The sequence below is a fragment of the Panthera tigris genome, chromosome C1, assembly GCF_018350195.1.
Source record: "Panthera tigris isolate Pti1 chromosome C1, P.tigris_Pti1_mat1.1, whole genome shotgun sequence".
Taxonomy (NCBI): Eukaryota; Metazoa; Chordata; class Mammalia; order Carnivora; family Felidae; genus Panthera; species Panthera tigris.
Genome location: NC_056667.1, coordinates 101,969,827 through 101,997,033, shown reverse-complemented (window position 1 = coordinate 101,997,033; position 27,207 = coordinate 101,969,827). Strand labels below are relative to the sequence as shown.

The 27,207-nt window shown below is 41.9% G+C and overlaps 1 protein-coding gene across 1 annotated transcript in view; it reads right to left on the bottom strand.

Moving 5' to 3' along the window:
• LOC122240822 (myomegalin-like) overlaps nucleotides 1–27,207 on the bottom strand; it is a 113,610-nt gene that overhangs the window by 23,309 nt on the left and 63,094 nt on the right. The window contains exon 4 of the mRNA XM_042993921.1: nucleotides 14,234–14,344. Coding sequence (XP_042849855.1) covers nucleotides 14,234–14,344 — 111 coding nt within the window. The remainder of the gene's footprint in view (nucleotides 1–14,233; nucleotides 14,345–27,207) is intronic.

Here is a 27,207-nt window from a genome sequence, read left to right as displayed (position 1 = left end):
GTTTGAATTCTTCCCCACTTCCTCTGAACTCCTGGAGCCCCATACCAGACTGCACAAATCTGGCGGGGCACTCAGGGATAAAGACAGCCTGGCTTCTATTACATTCCACATGGCAATTTGCACCTGTTCACAAGTGAAAATGAGGTCAATGGCACCTTGTAGCGTAAATACATCAGTGAGACAATGCCACCTCTTCCTGCCTCAATCTTGGTGAAAGCCCCTATGAAAATAGATATTTTACTACAGCTCCCTCTCTTCTCTTTGGTCAGTCCTGAATACAGTGTAGAGTTATTCACTAAAAGGCATCATTTGCATTTGAAAGGGTGACTAACTTTAAATTCTGGAGAATGTGCCAAGGCCTTGCTTATTAACTGAAGAATCAGGCCTGTGTAGCTGCTGGGATACCAGGTATACTCCCTGAGGCTATTAATGGCAAATCTGGTCCTGTGAAAAATGGGACAAGATACCACCTTCCTAGAGCTATAATATGGTTCAGATCAAGATATGTTTAAAATGCAGAGAATGGTGCCTGGCATGTAGTAAACACTAAATGGACAGACATCCTCTTCCCTGGGACTTAAATGGGAAGAATTTAGCATTTATTTTCCATATGTATGTGTGAGTTCAGGGAGAGAGGATATGGGACAAAGAAGGACAGAACTGGCCTAAGAGTGGGGAAAATACTGATACCAGAAATGGGGCAAGACTGGGTCTAGAAACGCCTCCTGGAGATAAGTGACCTGGAAATAGAGGAGCAGTCCTCAGGCTGTTTTCCTCATGACCACTCATTTTCTTCCATCTTCCATCAAGACACTTAGGCACTGGTGACCTACCCTGACCTACGCGTGAAGAATTAGGGGAGGCAGAGAAAAGAGGGGAGGGAGAAAGTACGAAGCTAGCAGTTGAGGGCCAAATGAGGGCAGAGAAAGCCTGAGGTGGAGGTCCAGTTCTAAGTGATAGTACACCCCCTGACTGTAGCGATCCAGGCAAGCCACCTTATGCGGCCCCCGCATAACCAAGTTTTCTACAGCTGAAGGAACTCTTCTGATCTCACCCCTAGCTTATCCAGGCTGGCAGGGCCCAGTTACTACTATCCTGACTCTGTCTGGGTCCTCCGAGGCTCCAAAAGGTTTGGCAGCAAGCTGGGCTTCTCCACCATCCACAGCCTGGAAGGGATTGGAGAGAAACAACAAGACTTGGGATGGAGACTACTCCTCACTTCTAAGAGATCTGCTCCTCTGAGCTCCTGAGGCCCACCATCTTGTTTGATTTCTGTATGGGAAGACCCTAGGATCCAGCTCTGGACACAAGTTCCTGACTTTGGAGTGGAGTGATGGCAACGCAAACCTTGTCATCAACTGAGCTGTGGCAGGTGGGAGGGACGAGGTTTATGTTTGTATTGAGCATATACTCAGCTTGACTAAAGAGAACCTGGATAGAGAGGCCTGCTGGAGTATCAGAGAGGGGCGGCCTCACAGAGGAGCTCTGAAATATAGCAAGAAAAGTACCCTCGGGGTGCCTGGGTGTCTCGGTTAAGTGTCAGACTTCGGCTTAAGTCATGATCTCATGGCTCGAGGGTTCAGATGCTGCATCAGGCTCTGTGCTGATTGGGTGTTTCCTTCTCTGCCCCTCCCCCACTCTTGCTCTCGCTCTCTCTCTCAAAAATAAATAAACATTAAAACATTTTTTTTCTTTAAATAAAAAATAAAAAAGAAAGAAAAGTACCCTCAAAGGAATTGCGTACTCTGACCCTCGGCCAGTACCCAGACTTTCCTTTTGCAGCTCCAGGCACTGGCTTTCATGCTGGCAGCCTCCTTCCACTTACCCTTACAGGCTCAGAGGAGGGCTTCCCCCTCAAGCTTCCATTTGGACTTTGTAAGGTGCTGTGTGCATAGAAATGTGGCTTCCTGCCCTTCATGGCACCAGGGCCTTGCATGAGGTTGGGAGATGAAAAGCTGGCATTACAAGGCAGCCAGTGTCTTTCATTTACTCCCAACCTCTTCAAGCCAAGTTTCCAAATAACAGGGATGGTAACTGCCCAGCGTAGCCCAAAGTCCGTTCTAAAGCTGCTTGGCAAAAAGCCACCTGACTATTACTAGCTCCCCACAGAACGGCATGTACCAAGTTGGAGCACTGTCTTCTGGTGTGTGGGTGGATTAGGTGCTATTTAACATGATAGGGCAGGCCCCTTTCCAGTTTGTACCAGCCCCCGCTGTGGGCCTTCTCCATGTGTAACAGAGCCCCATTTCTCTATAAAGTTGAACTTGCTTAGAGGCCAAGAGCAGGAAGCAGAGAAGAAAAAAAAAAAGAGCTCATAATGGCTTATGGAAACATAAATGAAACGCCTGGAGAAGGGGTATATAGGCTGAGGAAATAAATACTTCCTTTTGTACACACAGAGTACAGAATCATTTATCTGTGATTTGCAGTAGTGCAAAGGAGAAGAAAGTCTATATGCTGACAAGCATATAACCCTTGAACTTTTAAGACCAAGGAAGTCATTGCAAATGCCTGGACAGGTAGCAAGGCCTCCTGGATTCCAGTCTCAACTTGATCATTAGGTTGCTCTGTGACCCTAGGCAAGTGACTTTACTATTCTGGGCCTCGGTTTCTACATATATATATATACATATACACATATACATATATACATACACATATATATATACATATATACATATACATATATATACACATATATATGTATATGTATATATATATATATATTTTTTTTTTAAGTAGGCTTCATGCCTAGCACAGAGCCCACCATAGAGCCCACCATGGGGCTTGAACTCACAATCCTGAGATCAAGACCTGAGCTGAGATGAAGAGTTGGACACTTAACCAACTGAGCCACCCAGGCTCCCCTCTCAGTTTCCTCATCTTTACAATAAATTAGGGAAAGTTAAGTGAATGGTATATAGAAACTCTCCATATTATTTTTGCAACTTCTCTATGAATGTACAATTGTTTTAACATAAAAAGCTTTCCTAAAAAGTAAAGGGGTTACCATGTGATCCAGCAATTCCACTACTAGATATTTACCCAAAGAAAATGAAAACACCAATTCGAAAAGATATATGTACCCCTATGTTTATTTACTGCAGCACTGTTTACAATAGCTAAGATATAGAAGCAACCTAAGTATCCATTGATAGATGAATAGATAAAAAGATGCAACACACACACACACACACACACACACACACACTGGAATATTACTCAGCCATAAAAAAGAATGAAATCTTGCCATTTGCAACAACATGGATGGATCTAAAGAATATAATGCTACATGAAATAAGTCAGAGAAAGACAAATACAATATGACTTCACTTACATGTGGAATTTGAGAAATAAAACAAACAGAAATAAAGAGATTAAAAAACAGACAAATACAGAGGACAAATGTGTTTGCCAGTGGGGGAATGGGTGAACTAGATAAAGGGGTTAAGACTACACTTATTGTGATGAGCACTGAGAAATGTATAGAATTGTTGAATCATTATATTGTACACCTGAAAGTAATATAACACTGTATGTTAATTATACTTGAATAAAAAAATATTGTTGGAATTACATTGAATTTACAGATAAAATCTATCTGGGGAAATGTATCCTAGTATCCAAAACTTTTTGATTAATCATACTACTTTTAGTTTCAGAGTATAATCAATTTTTACTATTAAAAATTCTTTTAAAAAAATGTTTACTTATTTTTGAGAGAGAGAACGAGTGGAAAGGTGAAGAGAAAGAGGGAGACAGAGAATCCCAAGCAGGCTCCATGCTGCCAGCACAGAGCCCAATGTGGGGCTCCAACTCATGAACCTCGAGATCATGACCTGAGCCGAAATCAAGAGTCGGATGCCCAACTAACTGAGCCATCCAGGTGCCCCATAAGAACTATCCTAATTGACAAAATGTTTTGTCATTGTTTATGCTTATAATCCTCCAATTTTTCTATAATTTCCTACCTACAGTGTCTCATCCTTGGTAGCAGTTGAAAAACTGCCCTGAGGGGGCAGGGGAGGGAATAAAAAAAAGAAAAAAAAAAAAAAGAAAAACTGCTCTCTTGCATGCTACATGCTAAAAAGCATTCTCTATTATACTGTATATTAGCTATTTGTTAATTTTGTTTTTATTGAAAAATCATTTGATTTTTATAAAGTATAAATGGATTTTTTTTGTTCTCTAACAAATAAAATAACAATAATATAAAAAAAAAGTAAAGGAGTTATAGGAATTATCTCCAAGATCTTCTCTAGCTCTACACTGTGATTCTGTGTTCTTGTTTATCTCCATTCATGTGAAAATAAGTCTCTTCCCAGCTAGCTAAATATATTTCAAAGCAGAATTGTGCCCACTCCTCCTACCACAGACAAGATGTTGATTTTTTTTTATTGCTTTTAACATATCCTATACTTGAGGCAAAAACTAAATTCTCCAAGAACACATTAAAAACACTCCATCCATATCCACTTGGTTCCTGCAAACAAGCTAATTCATCAAGTAGGGAAAAGCTGTTTCTGGCAGTCCATGCTTACAGAATCTCAGTTTTTCCCTAGCAACTAGGCTAATTATAACTCCAGCTACCTGGTAACAGCACTAGATTTTCCTGACATTGGCTGGCAGTTTTAAAGCCATCTCAGCTCTGCTGGCACTTCCTTTCCTGAGAAGGCATCAGAGCTGCTGACAGACTAGGAGAGAGGAAGCAACTACCTTCACTAGGTCAGAGTATCCAAAGAGGCTGCTCAGAACCACAGAACTTCAGAGCTGGGAGAGATGTTAGTGACCATCCTGGTCCAGCCCACACATTTTAGACACAAGGAGCCAGAGGCCCAGAAAGTGACTTGTCTTAGCCAGGAACCTGGCAGTCTTCTTGATTTCCTTCTCTTAATCTTCCCATCCCATCAATTCCCAAGTCCTACAGATATTTTACCTCCTGCATATTTCACAGATCGGTTCCCTCCCCTCTATTACTATTGCCACGGCCCTCAGGCCCTCATCATCCTCCTGTTTGGCCTGTCCTCCTGACTTCCTGTCTTTCTTCCCTGACTCCATCCTCCCCACCCACCAGAAGGATCTAGGCTGCTCCCTACTACTTAAAGCCCACCAATGGCTCCTTATCTTCCTCAGGATAAAGTCTACACTTTTTAAAATGGCACAAAGAACTATGCCCCAGTGCTCTTCAGCCTCATTCTGTGTCTAGCACTCAAATTTAGCAACACAAAACCACTTCCAATTCCCCACACACCATGTGATTTCTTGCCTTTGGCATTTGCTTCTGGCAAAAGCCCTTTCTTTCCACCTGACCATCCAGGACTGACTAATCATTACTCTCATTTGAAGACAAAGCTCAGGGGTCATCTCCTCCAAGAATCCTTTGTAGATTTTGCCTTCCATCTATTCTATTCAGTCAGATTGAAACCCCAACTGCCAGCACAGTACTCAGAATGTAACAGATGGATCTGTTGATCCATCTATTCTATTCAGTTGGGTTAGAGATGCCTCATTTGAGTTTGCTTATGCTGTGTATACAAATCTTTTACTGCTATTTATCACACTCTATCTTTACTCATCTTTGAAACCCCAACTGTCAGCACAGTACTCAGAATGTAACAGGTATTCTGTTGATTATGTTGATTAATGAATGGATAAATCCAAAGCTCTCTCTCATCTATCCCCTGCTCACCTTTCCAATCTCATCCTACTGCAGCTATAAGCCCTTGATACCATGTTCTGGCCCTATGGAATCACTTGAAGTATGCCAAGCACACAATGCTTTTTCATGACTTTGTGCCCTTGTATATGCTGTTTCTTCTAAAATGCTTTCCCTATTCTTGTGGTGTCCTTTTAAGATTCAGTTCGAACTTAACACACTTGCAAAGCCTTTCCTGGTGGATTCTGTCATTCTCCTTAGGACTTCAGAGCAATCTTACATAGCTCTATGGTAGCCTTTATTATACCAGTATTATTTACTTGCTATCTTTCTCCACCAGCATCTGGCACAGTAGCTGGCATACAGTAGGCAGTCAATAGATGCTGGAATGAGTGAATGCATGTGTGCAAACATGAGTAAGTGAACGATGGCCAAGGTGATAATGCAAACAAGGGAAACATTTGAGACAGGAATTTAGAATGCCTATTCTTTCAACTATATCATGCTATTTCTATCAGTGTGTGAACTTAGACGTACATAACTAATAGAAAGAGGAAATAGCTTTATTATAAATCTATACAGAAATACATATTTTGTAGACATGGTTAAGGACATTATTATAAATGGAATAGAATTAAATTAGGCTCCAGAATTTAGTTTCAGATTTACTTCCTAGTGACTGGAAGAAAAGGAGTTAAATATTCAAAGAAAAATTTTTCTTCTTCTCAAAAGGCAAGTATTATGACTTCTAATGAAAAGCTCTTAAAAATGAGAAAGTTGCATTAAGCAAAAACACACAACAAATTTTTTTGGGTCAAGGCTTCCACAATATTTTAAACTAACTATAACAGTTACGGGAAAGTTGCTGAAAAAGTTTTTTTTATTGTGGTAAAATATATATAATATAAAATTTACCATTTTAACCATTTTTAAGTATACAGTTCAGCGACCTTAAATACATGCATATTGTACAGCTATCCATATCCAGAACTTTTTCCCAAATGACTATACCCATTAAACAGTATCTCCCCTTCTGCACCCTTCCCCAGCCTCTGGCAACCACCATTCTACTGTTTGTCTCTATGCTTTTGACTACTCTAGGTACCTTATATAAGTGAAACCATATAATAGTTGTTCTTTTGTGACTGGTTTATTTCACTTAGCATAATGTCCTCAAATTTCACCCATGCTGACACATGTGTCAGACTTTCCTTCCTTTTTAGGGCCGAACAATATCCCATTGCACATGGGTCCCACATTTTGTCTATCCATTCATCTGTCAACGGACATTCAGGCTGCCTCTACCCTTTTGCTACCATGAATGATTTTGCTACGAATGTGTGTGTGCAAATATCTGTTTGAGTCCCTGCTTTCACTTCTTTGAGGTACATACTTAGAAGTGGAACCGCTGGATCATAGCATAATTCTAGGTTTAACTTTTTCAGGAATCATCATGCCAATTTCCACAGCAGCTTCCTGGGAATACACAGGGTGTCCAGTTTTTCCACACCCTGGTCAATATATGTTACTTTCCAGTTTTTGGGGGGTAGGGTTTTTTTTGTTTTTTTTTTGTGTGTGTGTGACTGTTTTGTTTATATAGTAGTTGGCCTAATAGCTGTGAAGATGATACATTTTTTAAACCAAGAACACAAATACTTGTTACAACTATTTAATGAATGGAGCCTCCCTACATTCTTCTTACTTCTTCTCCCAAAAAGAGGAGGAAATGGACAGGCACACCATCACAGACCTCAGAAAGCTGAGAACGAGGAGTCACACACACAGTGTGCACAGACCCGGGCTTACAGGGGCTGTGCTCACACCAGGCTGCCAGAGAACTATTTACAATTAAAAAAAATTTTTTTTTAATCTTTATTTATTTTTGAGAGAGAGAGAGAGAGAGAGAGTGTGTGAGCAGGGGAGCAGCAGAGAGAGAGGGAGACACAGAATCTGCAGCAGGCTCCAGGCTCTGAGCTGTCAGCACAGAGCCCCATGCGGGGCTCGAACTCACGAACTGTGAGATCACGACCTGAGCCGAAGTCGGACACTCAACTGACTGAACCACCCCGGTGCCCTCCAGAGAACTATTTTTATTTTTATTTTTATTTATTTATTTTTTTAACGTTTATTAGAGACAGAGCATGAACGGGGGAGGGGCAGAGAGAGAGGGAGACAGAATCGGAAGCAGGCTCCAGGCTCTGAGCCATCAGCCCAGAGCCTGATGCAGGGCTCGAACTCACAAACTGTGGGATCATGACCTGAGCTGAAGTCAGACACTCAACCGACTGAGCCACCCAGGCGCCCCAGAGAACTATTTTTAAGTAAATAACCTGAGAGGGCACCCACGCTCTAGTATGTGTCTCCAAGTACGCAGGATAGTAATAATCCTTCACACTTATTTAACATCTAACACATTAAAACACGTTTGCATTTTGGGATGAGGGCAGGGCAGGAATTTATGTCTCCCTTTTAGGAAACAAAGGCTCAAAGAAGTTATGGACAAGGCCAAGGACATGTAGCTAGGAATATATAGATTCAAAATTCAGGTTTTCTGATTGGGTCCAAAAGTTGTGTCCCTACATTTTGATATCCCCCAAAGATATTAGTCCTTCTGTAATAACTTTCCACTGGTTCAAGTCAAAGTTCCTAAATTATATAGCCCGATGGAGTTCTGTGGGACTTCACTGAACTTTTGGGTGCTTAGAACAGCAAGGCTGCATGTATACTGTTACCCATCATACTACCAAAACCTAAAGAAATCAGGCTAGAACTAAAGAAAATCAGTCAGTGAACCAAAAAGAAATTTAACAAAGAAAACAGATCTTAAAATTCCTCACCACAAGAAAACAATATTTTAGTAACTATTTGTGGTGATGGATATTAACTTATTGTGGTGATCGTTTTGCAATATGTACATATATCAAATCATTATGTTGTACACCTAAAATAAATACAACATGTCCACCATATCTCAATTACAAAAAAGATAGTTCTTAAAAAATAAAAAACCAAGATGAACTGAATTAAAAACCTGACCAACCTAATGACAAAGTATTAAATCAAGATGCTGAAAAGTGTTGAATTATAACCAATCACAGTCATAATAATTTTTGCAAAAGCCAAGGACTTTTTACTATTACTAAAGAAAATAATTGGTTTTAAAAACCAGAAACTTAATGAACCCAGCCTTTCTTATTTATTCTTTCTGGAGGAACATTTGTATTTGAGGGTGACAGTAGATCTGCTGTGATGGGGACACTTGGATTATATTATTTATTTACAGGCAAACTACAATGGAGAATTGAGACAAATAGAACAAATGGTCCCAAATCCACTACTGAGGGGAAAAAAACTGACTTGAAATTAAAAAATGGCAGCACCTGGGTGTCTCAGTCAGTTAAGCGTCCAACTTCAGCTCAGGTCATGATCCCACAGTTTGTGAGTTCGAGCCCCACATGGCACTCTGTGCTGACAGCTCAGAGCCTGGAGCCTGCTTCGGATTCTGTGTCTCCCTCTCTCTGCCCCTCCCCTGCTCATGCTCTGTCTCTGTCTCTCAAATATAAATAAGCATTAAAAAAGAATTTAAAAAAATAAATAAACAAATGACTGCACTTATCCAGTAATTGAATTTATCTGGATAATTCTACCATCTCTCAATTTGTCACCATAATGGCAAATACTTCTTGAGGGCTTAGTGTCTGATAGGCATTGTGCTGTTTTCAACTAATTGGCTCATTTAATCCTCCCTCAGGTCCTATAAGATAGGTGCTATTACCACACCCACTTCAGCTCAGAGAAATTATAGTATTTTCCCAAATTAATGCAGGTAGCAAGTAGTTAATCAAGATTCTATCTCAGGTCTGTTGGGTTCATTGCTCTTAACTACTATGCCCATGATCACCGAATGGTAGAAATGATGAAAATTTAGGAGACAAATAAAGTCAGTAGGCTGTTTATCATGATTTAAAATCTACTACAGAAGCATGCTATGTATAAACTTCAAAGTTTGCTCAGGAAAAATACCGTCCGCAAGACGAGAGACCGCAGCTCAAAGAAGTCAGGCAGCTGGAGGGCCAACATACAATGAAACACAACTCTTCCAACTCCTAAAGGCCCAGACCACTTTAACCTTCTGGTATCAATTATGTCATATTTAAACACGGACTCTGCCTGGTCCAGGATGATGACATTCAGTTTTTCCTGAAGGTTTTGTTATTGGATCTGGCCTTGTCAGATTTTAAATTCCATTCTTAAAATGGAATCTTAAATCTTTTTTAAAGCAACCTCGGGTAATAATACATTCACACAAGTTTAACAAGTAAGTAGTCATCATGGGGTAAAGACTCAGGAGATGGTGGTTTTGTGTGCTGTGTGGGGACTGGGTGTTTACCACACAGCAGTGGATTTCATAAATTCCAGGGTTGGGCATATTTCTATGCCACACTCAGCTATCACGAGAAGATGCAGGATTGGATGATCAACAATGAGGAAGTCAGCCAAGTTGCCACCCAGAAATTATTCACCAGAGCAGCTGCAGTCCAGAAATGCTAACAAGCCAGTCTCCCTAGGGGTGGGCCATACTCAGCTGTGGTTCACTTACAGCATTTTCTCACTTAACTTTGCTCCAGAATCAGGAGCTGTATGTACCGCAGTGGTTTCTCCCTTCTGTGCTTTATGCATTCAAAACTGTCTTCCCACAAACACTGAACCTACAATTAATATTTGCTACAGAGAGGGGGCAGTGGTACCTCATCATGGAGGCGTATGCCCCAGCTTCTTTGTGCTGAGGGTAAGCAATCTCTTCCTGTGGTTTTTCTTTTTTTTTATTGCTTACAAAAATGGACATTCAATAGAAAAGCCTGCAGCCTCACAGAACCAATTTTTATGTATAATGCAATACTATTTTGTTAATCCATAGCTAGTATGAGTTTTAAGATTATTTCTGAATTCTCTGAATAGCTCGAAAGAGAGAAACCCTTAACTCATTTTTAATTTACTTGCTTTGAAGTGGATTCTTCTAGGTTTTTACATAATTCTCTAACTATTACAACTCCTCATGTGATTAAATATCCGTGTTGCTGCCTTTACGATTAAGGATTATATCGATTTTAGTCTCTCCCTCAATCAACTACCTGAGGACTTGCTACTTGGAAAGAGAAAGATCGAACCCTTGGGGCACCTGAGTGGCTCAGTCGGTTGGGCATCCAACTTTAGCTCAGGTGATGATCTCACAGTTTGTGAGTTTGAGTCCCACATTGGGCTCTGCGCTGACAGCACAGAGCCTGCTTCGAATCCTGTCCCCGCCCCTCCCTGCCCCCCTCCCCCCCACCCCCGCTCTCTGCCCCTCCCCTGCTCATTCTCTCCCTCTTAAAAATAAATAAACTTAAAAAAAAAAAAGATTGAACCCTCTCTCCAGCCCTTTTCTATTAAAGTTTCCTACTATTTCCCTTGCCTGCAGCCATCATGGTGAAATGTTTGTCTACACTAAGATAGTAATTTTTCACTCTTTAGTGAATATCTCAACAAAAATCTGCTGTGGCAAAAATACATAAAATGGTAAAACAATTACTATTCCGCAAGAGACTTACACTACATGTTTCACAAACACTGGTTTTATTTAAAAGAGTCATGCATACAACACCCAAGTTATCGCAGATCCTGACTCAGCTGGGTGTGATTTCATGTTTTTACTATATTTAAAGAAGTGTCCTTCTAATGCTAAAGAAAAATCAAGCTAAGTTTGGTCACAGAACAGGGCTCTAAATTCATACCTGAACCACCTGACTTACCATGTGACGCCCTGCCATGTCACCCCAGATATCTCTTCACCCACACAGCTACTGATTGTCACTGTCATTGTCCTAACCTTATGGACTCACAGTGTGACTTGTAAGGATGAACATAAGACATATTCATGGGTATGGCTGAGGGTGAGATTAAGAGAGCCAAACCTCTTTCTCACTTTAAAATCTCATAATAACTATTACTACTGGTATTACTACTGGTGAACTACTACCCCTCCTCCCCCACATACATCTAAAGCTATGAATTTACAACGTGCTGTGATATAAGTCTTCTTACTTAATCTTCATGGCTGCTGTTTATTCATACTCTCTACAAATAATTTTCAGTGCCTATGGTGCTGTGCAGTATTCTTAATGCCAATTCTACAGGGGCTGGGACAGGCTCAGAAAGGTTAAGGAACTTGGCCAGGTTGCCTGATTGTCCAGGGCTCCAGCTGGGGTGTTTTTCTGATCGCTTGTCCTTCCATCAAAATGGAGCTGCCCATGGCACCTGGGTGGCTCTGTCAGTTAAGTGTCTGACTTCGGCTCAGGTCATGATCTGAAGGCTCGTGGGTTCGAGCCCCGCAATGGGCTCTGTGCTGACAGCTCAAAGCCTGGAGCCTGTTTTGGATTCTGTGTCTCCCTCTCTCTCTGCCCCTCTCCCACTTGTGCTTTGTTTCTCTCTCTCTCTCAAAAATAAATAAACATTAAAAAAAATTTTTTTTAAATGGAACCGCCCAAAGTGGCTTCTATCAATCACTACATAGTGGGATAAACTAATTTCAACTATGATATTAATGATTGATAATGGCTTTATGTGTTTTGCTTTCCAAAGAAGAAGGCCATTTTAATTTAAACTTTTAGTGCTTCCCAAATAATCATAGCCAAATGAGATGAGTAATACGACAGATGGAGCACAAAAAGATTTGGTAAGAAGGGAAGGAAGGCGACACGGTAGCCTGAGAGGTCTTAAATCATGTTAGTTAAGTACCTGACGACTCTGTACTTAAGACTGGGAAAAGACAGGGCCTAGTGGCAAACAGGGTTCTCACCTCTGCATGCGACAATGTCCTGTGACTACTCCCTCACCCTGCCCCTCTAGAATCTTCTTAATCACACTTCTCCAGGAGAGGAATGGTGCCATCCCATGCCTCACCCAAAATGTTCCCTGAAGACTATCTCCATTAGCCAGCGTAGAGGAGAGGGTGAGACCAAATGATTCAAGCAGTCAGTTGATTCAAGCTAAAAACAAAACAAAACAAAAAACCCTTTCCCTCAAATGATCTAAGAAACTGCCCCTTCCTTCAGCCTTGCTTGGGAGACAGTTAATGGAAAAGTGCTCCTCCCTCTGCCCAATGAACAAATTCATTCACTATTCCTATCCTGAGGCAAAGACTGCCATTCATTCTCCCTGCCTCTCCATCTCTCTGCATTACCAGCCCTTACTTGGCAATATCTTCTTTGACCTTGACCCTGGCAACTCCATGGAGAATTGCTCACTCAACAGCCACATAACAGATGAAAGGTGAGTCTGGACCAATTTCAGGAAAATTCAGGTTAAAACATGGAAATCCAGGACAGAGCAAAAACAGAGCTAAATCCCTTAGAATTTAGCTGTGCACATTAATTGAATTTACCAAATACTTGGGTTTCAAAGACACCAGTTATTCTTCTGATCCAACATATCATCTGGCAGCCTGCAAAAGCTTCCCAACCTTCTTCTCAAGAGGATCGGGCAGGCACACACAGACAACGATAATATTTGTATACAGTCTTCTGGTGTAAACAGCTGGAGATCTAGAAGCTCTGAAAAAGTCAGAGGCAACCAGCTCTAGCCAGGTCACTCAGGCCACTTCAGAGCCTGCCCAGACACTAAGGGGGCTGAGGAAACCAATACTGTGGTAACCAGTTAGGAAGCTTCATCCCAAAGCCTAGTGTCCTCTTACCAAGGTGCTGCCTCATCTCACCCCCACTTAGCCACCCCCCCCCCACCTTCCCCACCAAAATCACTCACCCATCAACCAAGACCGGGAAGCACCACCCTCTCCCCCGCCTCAGGCAAGCTGTTAGGCTGTTAGCACCCTCTTCTTCATTCTTAGGTGAACTAGTCCTAAGCCTGAAGATACCTAAAATTTGGTCTTTAAAGCTTATCTGGATAATCATCTTCCAAAGCAGACAAGAATTTCTCAGGGAACAGAACCATGCTCAGCACCTGCCCTTTGCTCCATCAACTCTCTCTCTGCCCCCACTGGGCCAGAACGAGAAGGGGCCCTTCTCTAGCTGAAGGTACGACCTTGAAACTACCTGCTGGGGCCTTGAAAAAATGCAAATTTCTAGGGGGTGCCTGGCTGGATCAATCCTAAGACCATGTGACCCTTGGGGTCCCAAGTTTGAGCCCCATGTTGGGTGTAGAGATTATGAAAACAAACTTTTAAAAATATGCACATTTCCAAGCTCCCCTTGCCTTGCATTAGTAAATCAGAATCCCTGGGGGTGAGGCAGGGAATCTACATTTTAAACCAGCTCCCAAAGGTGATTATTCTGAATACCTCCACAGGTGTTTGAGAGCCTCTGATTTAGTCCAGCTCCCTCTCTTTACACAGAAGGAAAGTGCAAAATGAGCACAAACGAGGTGAAATGGGCTTGTCCGAGGTCACTGGGCTGGTCAAGTTCAGGCAACCGGCCCTGGGGCGTGGAACCCACCTCCCTCCCTAATTAGCAATGCGGGAGATAGAATGAGCCCTAGAAAGAGCCTGGGTAAGGTAGCGGTGGGTGGGCCACCTCCTGCACTCACCCGCTTGTAGATGTCCTCCCGGCTGGCCTCATACTTCTGCTGCATGCGTTCCTCCAGGAAGTAGATGCGCAGCTTGAGGCTGAAGTTCTCCTTCTTCAGGTCATTGAGATGCTGGGACAGAGTGCGATATCCATTAGACATGGTGGGCAGCCCATGGGGAGCAGCATGCCCGATCGCCCCCTCACCCTAGGAACATAGTGCAGCTGCACCGCGGCCTGAAGCGAGCCGCCCGGACGCTGCTGAGGCTATGGCGACATGACCCCGGTGGCTGGCGCTCTCTCGGGGACCTGGGACTGGGGCTCACTGCTCTGGGTGCCGGAGTGCAGCGCACTTTCCTTTTTTACCTCTGGGAGATATTTGCGGAATCCCTGACAGAGGAACATGCTGCGTGAACTCAGACACAAGTGGTGTAACCCGACTCCGAGCCGGGACTGGGCTGTCACCCTCCCCGAGCCTCCCGGGCCCAACTATAGGCAGTTAACGGCTTCTCAGAAAAGAGAAAATGGACCCCCATAAGTTTCCAGGAAATGGGGAGTGGGAATACTTCAAGGTGCTGGTGGGCTTGCACAAAACAGAAGGACATGAAGGTCTGTGTGTGTGAGTGGGCACTTAAGTTTTTGGTGGTTGATTTGCACAGTAAAACCCAAAGGAGGGTGCCTGGCTGGCTCGGTTGGTACAGCATGCGACCCTTGATCTCAGGGTGTGAGTTCAAGCTCCACGTTGGTTGGGAGTAGAGTTTACGAAAGTAAACAAAAAACAAACCAAAGCAGTGTGGCCAGAGCAAGCAAGCATGCTCTATAGGAAAGAGCATGTGTACGTAAAATGGGGACCACATGTCAAACACCCCCTTTCTGTCAGGTGCAAATCTTAAAGAGCTATTTACTGGTGGTTCTCCAATTTCCTTTGATGATCCAGGGCTCACCTCTAATCAGTTCCTTCCCAGTTTTCCTCCCTGGACTTCTCAAGCCCTGAGGCAGTTAATTAAATAAACAGCCTTTACTAAAACCATGGGCCTCCCACCCCTCTCCCCCACACTACAGCCACCCCCACCCCCCTCCTAGTTCCCTGTGGAATCATTGCAAACTGTTTACCAGTTAGACTGCCTCACAAAGAGGTGGGGTCAAAGGCTCCTTCCTCCAAGGGATGATGGAAAGAAAGGGTTGGGGGAGGGAGGGAGGGAGGCAGGCGTCAGTCTGGAGCCCAGAGATTTCAGCCAGTCACTGGTTCTTAACTCAGGCACCTGCCAAGTGGAGCCAGGCACTCATCACCAGATCCTGCTCGTAAAGCAATTTAAGATCCTTGAGTGACAGCTGCAACATTAGCAGGAAGTATTATTTATATCACATCACACGGGACGTTGAAGGTGACCGGGAGACCATCCCACAGCACAGACATGAAACCCAGGTTCTTGTGCCAGTAATACTAGGTTGAAAAAAAATTAACATCTAAAGTAAAGGCAACTAAAACCTTTATACTTAAATCAAATGCTCATTTCTTCCCTCACCTACCTGCTCTTCATTCTTCTAATTCTTAATTCCTCATAATAATTCTAATCAACATTTCCTGAGGACCCACCAGATAGTATGAATGAAACAAAGATGAAGACAGTTCCAACTCTCAAAGAGCTGGGTGGCCATATACATATGGGGTGTGTTTTACACTAGAATCCTCCAATCCTGTGTGTTTTTCAAACTTTTTTCGTTTTATACTGCAATCCAGTACACACACACATATGCACACATACGTAACTGAAGTAAAAGTTTCACCAAGTAATGTTACCGTCACTATGTGTGATGTGCTCTGATATTTTCTATTCTATTTTTCTTCTGGGGAGTGACCCACTGAATTGACTTCATGACCCATGGGTATGTTTCATACTGAAATTTGAAAAACATTGCATCTATGGGAACCCAGAAGAAAGAGTGATTAATTCGCACTGGAATGATGAGAAAAAGCTACACGAAGAGTTGCAGTTGCCCTGTCCTTTGAAAGATAGAAAAAGTTTGAGTGAATAAAGTGGCCTCAGGAGGGCATAAGAACTGAACATTCTCTCTAATAAATGTGGGTTATAAGTAGGCAAAACATTTCTTACCATTGACTGTATCTTAAGACAAAATATTTGTTTCTAAAAAATGTACACATTTGAAATTCATTTAGCTATTTTCATTAAATCCATGCTTTGAGAATAAATGAGTGTCATTCAGGCTTAGAGACCGTGAAGAAGAGGGAAATCTAAATAAAAACTCAGAAGATCCTTTTCTGGTCTGACCTGTTACTAAATAGCTGTATGACCTTGGAAATTCACTTCTCCAGAGGCCTAAGTGTCCTCATTTATAAAATGAAGTGGTTGGAAAGTAGGTGGTTTTTAAGACCCTTTTCTGGTCTAAGCTCCTAGAGGAATAACCTACTTACAATCTACTTATTATCTACCTACTACCATTTTGCACAGGGGGAACAGGCTGTCAGATTCTAGATTAGTGTTTAATCGTGATTTTGATGTCTCCTTAGATTCTTTTATCACATAAGATAATTTAATAAAAGTTTTAAGGGGCACCTGGGTGGCTCAGTCGGTTAAGCATCTGACTTTGGCTCAGGTCATGATCTCATTGCTTGTGAGTTAGAGCCCTTGCATGGGGCTCTGTGCTGACAGCTCAGAGCCTGGAGCCTGCTTCGGATTCTGTGTCTCCCTCTCTCTGCCCCTCCCCCACTTGTGCTCTGGCTCTCTCAAAAATAAATAAACATTAAAAATATTTTAAAAATAGGGGTGCATGGGTGGCTCAGTTGGTTAAGCGTCCGACTTCAACTCAGGTCATGATCTCACAGTTTGTGGGTTCAAGCCCCGTGTTGGGGTCTGTGCTGACAGCTCAGAGCCTAAATCCTACTTCGGATTCTGTGTCTCCTTCTCTCTCTGATCCTCCCCAACTCGCACTGTCTCTCTGTCTCTCCCTCAAAAATAAAGAATAATTTTTTTTTAATATTTAAAAAATAAATAAACAAAAGTTTTATGAAGGGGCACCTGGGTGGCTCGGTTGGTTAAGGATCCAACTCTTGATCTCAGCTCAGGTCTTGATCTCAAGGTCTTGAGTTCAAGCCCTACACTGGGCTCCATGCTGGGAATGGAGCCTACTTAAAAAAAAAAAAAAGTTTTATGGAAAGTAAGGTTCCATATGAATGCAGGGTATTCTTACCCAACTTGGATATTTCTTTCTGCACATTTTTTATATATAATTTATTGTCAAATTGGTTTCCATACAACACCCAGTGCTCATCCCAACAGGTGCCCTCCTCAATGTCCATCACCCACTTTCCCCTCTCCCCCACCCTCAGTTTGTTCTCAGTATTCAAGAGTCTCTTATGGTTTGCCTCCTTCCCTCTCTGTAACTTATTTTTCCCCCTCCCCTTCCCCCTGGTCTTCTGTTAAGTTTCTCAGGATCCACATAAGAGTGAAAACATATGATATCTGTCTTTCTCTGACTAACTTATTTCACTTAGCGTAATACTCTCCAGTTCCATCCACGTTGCTGCAAATGGCAGGATTTCATTCTTTCTCATTGCCAAGTAGTATTCCATTGTATATATAAACCACATCTTCTTTGTCCATTCGTCAGTTGATGGACATTTAGGCTCTTTCCATAATTTGGCTATTATTGAAAGTGCTGCTATAAACATTGGGGTGCAAGTGCCCCTATGCATCAGCACTCCTGTATCCCTTGGGTAAATTCCTAGCAGCGCTATTGCTGGGTCATAGGGTAGATCTATTTTTAATTTTTTGAGGAATCTCCACACTGTTTTCCAGAGCGGCTGCACCAGTTTGCATTCCCACCAACAGTGCAAGAGGGTTCCCGTTTCTCCACATCCTCGCAGCATCTATAGTCTCCTGATTTGTTCATTTTAGTCACTCTGTCATGAGATGGTCTCTCAGTGTGGTTTTGATTTGTATTTCCTTGATGAGGAGTGACATTGAGCATCTTTTCATATGCCTGTTGGCCATCTGGATGTCTTCTTTAGAAAAGTGTCTATTCATGTCCTCTGCCCATTTCTTCATTGGACAATTTGTTTTTCAGGTGTGGAGTTTAGTGAGTTCTATACAGATGTTAAATACTAGCCCTTTCACCTTTTGGGATGAGCACTGGGTGTTGTATGGAAACCAAGTTGACAATAAATTTCATATATTGAAAAAAAAAATACTAGCCCTTTATCCAATATGTCATTTGCAAATCTTTTTCCCATTCTGTTGGTTGCCTTTTAGTTTCGTTGATTATATCCTTTGCAGTGCAAACGTTTTTTATCTTGATGAGGTCCCAATAGTTCATTTTTGCTTTTAATTCCCTTGCCTTTGGAGATGTGTCAAGTAAGAAATTGCTGCGGCTGAAGTCAGAGAGTTTTTTTCCTGATTTCTCCTCTAGGGTTTTGATGGTTTCCTGTCTCACATTCAGGTCCTTCATCCATTTGGAGTTTATTTTTGTGAATGGTGTAAGAAAGTGTTCTAGTTTCATTCTTCTGCATGTTGCTGTCCAGTTCTCCCAGCACCATTTGTTAAAGTGACTGTCTTTTTTCCATTGGATATTCTTTCCTGCTTTGTCAAAGATTAGTTGGCCATACATTTGTGGGTCCAATTCTGGAGTCTCTATTCTATTCCATTGGTCTATGTGTCTGTTTTTGTGCCATCTTTCTGCACATTAATGTGCGTTTTCTCTTATACCCAGTGATACTTTGCTTTTCTATCTCTCTGGCCCTTATTCTGTTTCTTCCCCCCCCCCCCCCCAGGTCCTTAAAGTGCCTAAACAATGGTTAGTTCTCCCCCTTCTGATTGTGTTCTCTTCATACTTTCTCCCTCAGAGATATTATCCACTTTTAGGGCTATTGCTGTTGTCTCCCAAACAACCCCCAAACCTTCCCTAAGTTCTCTCCCCCAAGATCTAGCCCTACACATCCAGCTCTTTGCTCAACTTGAATGCTCCATTCTCACAGCAGACCTCAGAGCAAAGACTTTTGCAACAGTGTGTCATGTCTGCCAGACTTCACTACAGCCATCTGTTCTCCATATTATAGTCAAAGTAATGTTTTCAAAGCTCAAATCTTATCCTGACATCTCCCTTACTTAAAGCCCTTCACAGGCATCCCATCACTCTTAGAATAAAGGAAAATGCTATCACAACCCCTCAAGAAACCCTGACTCTTTTTTCAAGTCCTAGTTCTGATCCCACCCAAACAAAAGCCTTCCCTGCTACCCCAGCCTGGAAAGAGGTCTCCCTCTTTGAACTCTTAAGGCAAACATCAACATTTGCAAGTGTTCATATGGTGCCTCATGACATTGCTTGTCTGTGGTCTTCAAGGGTTATTTACATCTTTTAGGGCTCTTTAACTTTTCCCGTGTTTGTGTCTCTCCGACTAGTCTGTGAGCTGCCCAAGGGAAGGCCAAGGACTCACTCGTCGTTCTCTAATCCTTCGGCTCCCACAACAGCCAAGCAGAGCTCCCCAGGAACATTCAGCCCACTGTGCAGTCACAGCCCGCTTACAATCACCTTGACCACACTAGAGTGTTTCGAGGGCTGAAAAGGCATATTTGGTATCTGTGCTCTGTCACTGCACAATATTTAGGAAGCAGCCCCTAAATATTTGTTGAATTAATGAATAGATAAGTATTTCATATGTATTTTATTTCTTGCTGATTTGACTTGTTAGTTAGGGGCTATCCTGCTGTTATTATTCTCACAATTTTCCAATAATATAGAAAGGTGTGTTTTAATAGCTCCAAAGAAACTACATTTGCTAGAATGGTTACTGTAGAAAAAATTTATATGCCCATCTAGACCTTTTTCCTGAACTCCAATCTGTGTCTAACTTCCTAGTAGAAATGGCCACTCGAATAGAGAGAGACCTGTCATACTTGCGGCATCTGAACCTGAACTCCCGATCTTTCCTAGCAGACACGTTTCTTCCCCAGTGGATCCCATTTCGATTTGTAACAGTTATTTGGGCCAAAACCTTTTGAGTTCTTCTGGTCTCTTCTCTCTCATACACATCATCTCATCTGTCTGTAAATCTTATTATCTCTACTTTATATCTGTTTATAAAGTACCACTGCACTGGACCTCTACCACTCTGGCCCAAGATACTGTGATTGATGTCTCCCCTAAATTATTTAAAGAACCCCCTTAACTGGTCTCTCTGCTCCTACTCTTGCTCCCCTATTCTATTCTTAACAGAGCAGCCACAGTGATCCTTGAAAGTACAACAGATTACTCCTCTGCTGGAAATCCCACTGGTTTTCCCACAAATTCAGAGTGAAATGCTGTCATTAGGCCATAGGCCCAAGGCACTACGGAATCTGGAGCCTGGATCCTTGCCCTGTCTTCCTTTTTCCAATGACTCTCCCCCTACACACTTTGCTCCAGCCATTCTCTCTTTGCTGTTTCTCAAAAACAGCAAGCACCTTCCTTCCTCAGGGCCTTAGGGCTTGTTGATGCTTCTATATGGTACACTCCTTCTCTGTCTCTAGATACCTGATTGTCTTCCTCATCTTTGTGTCTTTGATCAAATATCACTTCAAGGAATTGACCACCCTATTTATGTTTGTTTATTTATTTTTATTTTTAATGTTAATTTTTTTTTGAGAGAGAGCACAACTGATGGAGGGGGGGGGCAGAGAGAGAGAGAGAGATGGAGAAGAGGGACTCACCCGAAGTGGGGCTCAAGTTCACCTGATGTGAGACTCAACTCATGAACCATGAGATCATGACCTGAGCCGAAATCAGATGCTTAATAACTGAGCCACCCTGGAGCTCTTTATTATTTTATTTTATTTTTATTCACTTTGAGAGAGAGCGCGCGCGTGAATGGGGGAGGGACACAGAGAGAGAATCTCAAGCAGGCTCCACACTGCCAGGGCAGAACCGGATGCGGGGCTCACACCCACAAACCATGAGATCATGACCTGAGCCAAAGTCACATGCTTGACCCACTAAGCCACCCAGGTGCCCCTGACCACCCCCTCTGTAACTCTTCCGGGGTGCCAGGGTGACTCAGTCGGTTAAGCGTCTGACTCTTGGTTTCAGCTCAGGTCATGATCTCACAGTTTGTGAGTTTGAGCCTCACGTGGATCCCTACATCAGGCTCCATGCTAACAGCTCAGAGCCTGCTTAGGATCCTCTCCTTCTCTCTCTGCCCCTCCCCTGCTTGCACACACACACACTCTCTCAAAATGAATAAACGTAAAAAAAAAAAAAGAAGTATAACTCTCCCTAGGCCTCACCCCTGCACTCCTTTCACTGTTTATTAATCCATACACTTTCATTGTTTAAAATATTATATTTGTTTATTTTGTTTCTTGTCTCTGCCCATTAGTATGTAGACCCCATAAGATAAGCAGGATTTTTTCCTGTTTTTTTTCACTGCTATATCACCAGTTCCAAGAACAGAACCTAGTATACAACAGGTGTGCAACAAATATTTGTTGAATAAAAGAACTGATGAATAATTAACCTGCTCACTTTGACTTCTCTGGATTTCATTCTAATAGAACTCAATCTGTATATAAGATTACACAGTTGTTTCAGGATGAAGAGCTTATCTAAAGACATTCTTCTTCCAGATTGCTCATTTTATTGGCATATAATTGCTCATAATATTCTCTTATTATTGTTTTTATTTCTGCTGTGTTGGCTGTGATCTCTCGTCTTTCATTCCCGATATTATTTATTTGGGTCCTTTCCTTTTTCTTTTTGATCAAACTCGCTAGTGGTTTATCAATTTTGCTAATTGAACCAGCTTCTGGTTTCATTGATCTGTTCTACTTTGTTTTGGTTTCAATAGCATTAATTTCTGTATTATTTCCTGTCTTCTGCTCTAAAGGTATTCTTTATAAAATGTTATTTTATAACTAAAACAAACTTGTCTAACAAACTAACTTCAATGTATAAGGCAGATTCCGAACTTTGAGTAAGAATTCTAAACAAACAGGGAATAATGGGGTGCCTGGGTGGCTCAGTCGGTTAAGTGTCCGACTGTGGCTCAGGTCAAGATCTCACAGTTTGTGAGTTTGAGCCCCAAATCAGGCTCTGTCCTTCGGATTCTGTGTCTCCCTCTCTCCCTCCCTCCCTCCCTCCCTCCCTCCCTCCCTCTCTCTCTGCCCCTCCCCTGCTCATTCTCTCTCTCTCTCTCAAAAATAAATAAACACTAAAAAAAATTTTTTTTAAAAATAAACCAACAGGGAATAATATGTGACAAATTACTATCAAAGGACAATATGAACTGTACAAATAATAGAAACTGTAGAAAATAGGAAAGAGAAGCTGTCAGAGAAGGTTCCACAGAGAACTGGCATTTCAGCTCTCCTGAAGGGGTGAACTGGGTTTGGCGAGGCTCGGGGGAGAGCATGAGGCAATCCCGGCAGGTAGAAGACAGGTACAGGTGCAGAGGGCCCTCCTGGTCTGAACACACCATCTGTGATGGGAGAGACAGGATGGCAAGGACAGAGACACTGCAGGAAGATCTTAAAAGTCAGAGTGAGGGTCTTGGCTGTGTTCCTCCAGGCAGGCAGATCCTGGCTCCCCATCTGCACAAGGAGCGAAGAAAAGAGCAAGGAAAGAAGGCCTGCAGCTGCGTACTAGGGAGATGGTTTTGTTGCTGTGTTTTGTTTTACTTGTTCAGGTTTTGTAGCTTTGACAAACAAACAGAATGCACAACCCTGGGCCGCACACTAAACCTCTGAAATCAGGCCTTCTGTGGGCAGGTCGTAGATCTATAGGTTTTTATAAACTCTGCATTGCTGGGGAAATAAAGAAAATGATGCTGAGGGTTCCTGAGCAAGCGACAGACGTCTATCTTTGTTCTTCCTTCTTTTACACAGAACATAGAAAATCTTTACTATTCTCTCAAAATATTTTTTCCCCTCACACATTAATGGCTCTCCCCTGTTCTTTCTTTAATTTCTTCTTCCCGCTGCTTAACGTATTAGTTCAGACTGGAAATAAGACTTTAATAAGGACTCAGTCAATGCCGACAATAGCAGGATTACAACCCAGCTGTTGTATGTCATGCCCCATTAACATAAGCAACTGTCAAGTCGGCCTTGGAAAAAAACTCAGCTTCACGTTTGCTTAATCATCTTCAGACCCCCCAGATTGCTCTCATAATGGAAATGCTTGAAAACATATTAATCTCTCCCCTAAAAATAAAGTTCCACTCCACTGAAAATGACTAATCATCTTAATTGACATTCTTTTCAAATATAACTTCTGCAACTTAAGCTCTATTAATTTGATATCTATGATAATTCATGTCTACATGTCATGAAAATAAAATTATTCTCAAGCAACTTAGGTAAACAGAGGAATAGGAGAGTAGCGTTTTAAGTAACTCTTGACATCTTACCCATGAATAAATAGGCAATAAATATTATCACTATTGTGCATATTTATCCAGGCAGGATAGCATGCCATTATGGAAAGAGCAATAGCTTTGGAACCAAAGAGAACTAGGTTCAAATCCCAGCTCTGCTATTTTCTAATTGTGTGATTTTGGGAAAGATACTTACTAGTAATTCAGTGTAGGAAAGGAGACTCTGGGACCTGGGTAGGTTGCTAAGAGGGTTACCACTGTATCTGTATGCTAAGTTTTTTTTAAGTTTATTATGTTTTGAGAGAGACAGCGCTCACACATGCACGTGAGTTCGGGGCAGTGACAGAAAGAGAGAGAAAGAGAGGATCCCAAGCAGACTCTGTGCCATCAGCATGGAGTCCCATGCAGGGCTTGAACTCACAAACCCATGAGATCATGACCTGATCCAAAATCAAGATTTGGACGCTTAGCCAACTGGGCCACTCAGGCACCCCTAACTTTTGTTTTTTAATCTGAGGCAAAGAGAATGAAAATAATATCGGTTAAAGTTTAGATATTAGGTACAAGGACAAGTATTTTATTGTTCTTTGTATGTTCCTATTGTGTAAAATAGGTCATAATTTTTAAAAACTATTTCAAAGGGAATGAAACTAGGAATTACAGGGAGGCAGCTATGAATTAGATAGGAGGATAAATTCTCTAGTAGAGTTGGATGTAATGAACTCTTACCACACTCCATCCATTTATTTATACATCAAATATTTACTGAGAACTTACATTATGAGGGACAGTATATTTCCTGTCACAAAAGGGACTTGGCTGAGGCTAAAAGACCACTTGTCGGGGATTTTGTTAAGTCTTCACACATCACCTCTAGTGAGCTCTGGAGGATCCTCACCTATCCTGAGATTCCATGTGCAAAGCACACTTTCTCATAGAAACAATACTACCAAAGGTAGCATTAGTGAGAAAGCTAAAACTTTTTGAAGAAATCTCAGAGCACACCACCAGCTCTCTGATAGTAGAGCCCTAGAAGGTGGTGGGAGTTGACCTGTTCTGACAGAGCTCCAGCTGCCTTCACAGGAAGGTGAGGAGGAGATTAATGAGAACGAAGGACGCCATATTTCCAAGACAAAACCAGCAATGATGATTGGAACCCAACGATGATCCCCAGTAGATTATTTAACCTATAACTTTTCTAACTGTCATATTTTCAAAACAGCCCTATGGGAAGGGCATACAAATGGTTGGAGAGTATTTGCTGCTTTTTAACATCCAGTGGAATCCAACCCAGGAGCCCAACTTGGAGGATAGGGGTAGACACGAAGAGATGGGCAGGGAGAAGAAAGAAGATGGATTTTTTCACATATAAATATTTTTGTGTATAATACATCTATGTACCTGGAAGTTCCTATGCTTTTCTGACAAAATCTAAGCTGAAGAAATACAAAGGTTGAATTTCCTCGATGTGTATTACAAAACTAATTGGATACAATTATGCTGCCTTCATGACGATCACCTGCATAGAATTTGACAATGTACAAAGGACTTCCATGTATAGTATTTCATTTTGTCTTGTGAAGTAAGAAGATTAGATACTATTATCTCCTTTCAGGAGATATCAGGACATCTCACTGTACTATCAGGACAGTGAGACATTGAGAAGTTAGCTGACTTGCTCATCTAGAAAGTGGAGAAGCACAGACTACTGCTCCCAACAGTCTGACCCACACTGTATACTCAACAGGGCCTTAACTGTGACACTAGATGACCCCTGTGAACTTGGGATTCCCTCGTGACTGATAAAGTACTTCCCCTTCTACCTCATGTCCCTGCATCTTTTAAAAAAGTATCCCTCACTGTACACCGGTCAGAATGGCTAAAATTAACTCAGGAAACAACAGATGTTGGCAAGGATGTGGAGAAAGGGGAACCTTTTGCGCTGCTGGTGGAAATGCAAACTGGTGCAGCCACAATGGAAAACTGTGGAGATTCCTCGAAAAATTAAAAATAGAACTGCCCTACAACCCAGCAATTGCACTACTAGGTATTTATCCAAGGGATACAAAAATGCTGATTCGAAGGGGCACATGCACCCCCATGTTTATAGCAGCACTATCAACAATAGCAAAGTTATGGAAAGAGCCCAAATGTCCATCAACTGATGAATGGATTAAGAAGATGTGATACACACACACACACACACGCATGTGTGTGTGTGTGTGTGTGTGTGTGTGTGTGTGCGCACAAACACGCATGCGCATACACTGGACTACTACTTGGAGACGAAAAGGGATGAAATTGTTCAGTTTGCAACAATGTGGATAGAACTAGAGAGTATTATACTGAGAGAAATAAGTCCATCAGAGAAAGACAGATATCATATGATACCATTCATTTGTGGAATTTGAGAAACTTAACATGATGAACATACAGGAAGGGAGGGAAAAATAAGATAAAAACAGAGAGGGAGGCAAACCATAACAGACTCTTAAATACAGAGGACAAACTGAGGGTTGATGGGGGTGGGGGAAGTGCGTGATAGGTATTAAAGAGAGCACTTATTGGGATGAGCACTGGGTGTTACATGTAAGTAATGAATCACTGGGTTCTACTCCTGAAGCCAAACTACATTTTATGTTAACTAATGAGAATAAAAAAAAGAAAGAAAGAAAAAGCTATCCTTCACCGTAAATAATCTTCCATGTGACCCTGGAGGATCTGACCACCTGAACTTATATAAAACATAGTTTTCCCCATTTTCAAGATGAATACACCAAATCATTAGGACTCAAAGGGTAGTAAACACAGAATTACCATATGACCCAGCAATTCCACTCCTAGTTATAATCTCAAGAAATGTGTGGACACAAAGTCTTGTATATGAATGTTCATAGAAGCATTATTAATAATAGCTAACAAATAGAAACATCTCAAACCTCCATCAACTGATGAATGGATACAAAGTTTAGGATATCCATACAACAAAATATATATATTTTTAACATTTATTTATTATTGAGAGACAGACACAGAACGTGAGCAGAGCAGGGGCAGAGAGAGAGGGAGACACAAAATCTGAAACAGGCTCCAGGCTCTGAGCTGTCAGCACAAGAGCCCCATGCGGGGCTCGAACCCATGAACTGTGAGATCATGACCCGAGCTGAAGTCAGTTGCCCAACCAACTGAGCCACCCAGGCACCTCATACAACAGAATATTTTTCATCCATAAGAAGGAATGAAATACTGATACCTCATACAACATGGATGACCTTTCGAAACATTGTACTAATGTGAAAGATGCCAAACAGAAAGTCACAGATTGTATGACTCTTTATATGACATGTTCAGGAAAGGCAAATAGAGAAAGTGGATGAATGGTTTCCAGGGGCTGCAGAGAGAGGGAATGGGGAGTGACTGTAAATAGGTATGAGGTTTTGGGGGGAGATGAAAATGTGGTGTAACTAGGTAATGGTAATTGTTGCACAACTTGGCAAATATACTGAAACTATACTAAAACTATGGAATTGTACAGTTTAAAAGGGTGAATTTCATTGTGTGTACATTAAATCTGAGTAAAGCTGTTACTTAAAAAAGAAGAAAAAAAAGAAACCTAGGCTGGGAGAGGTAAC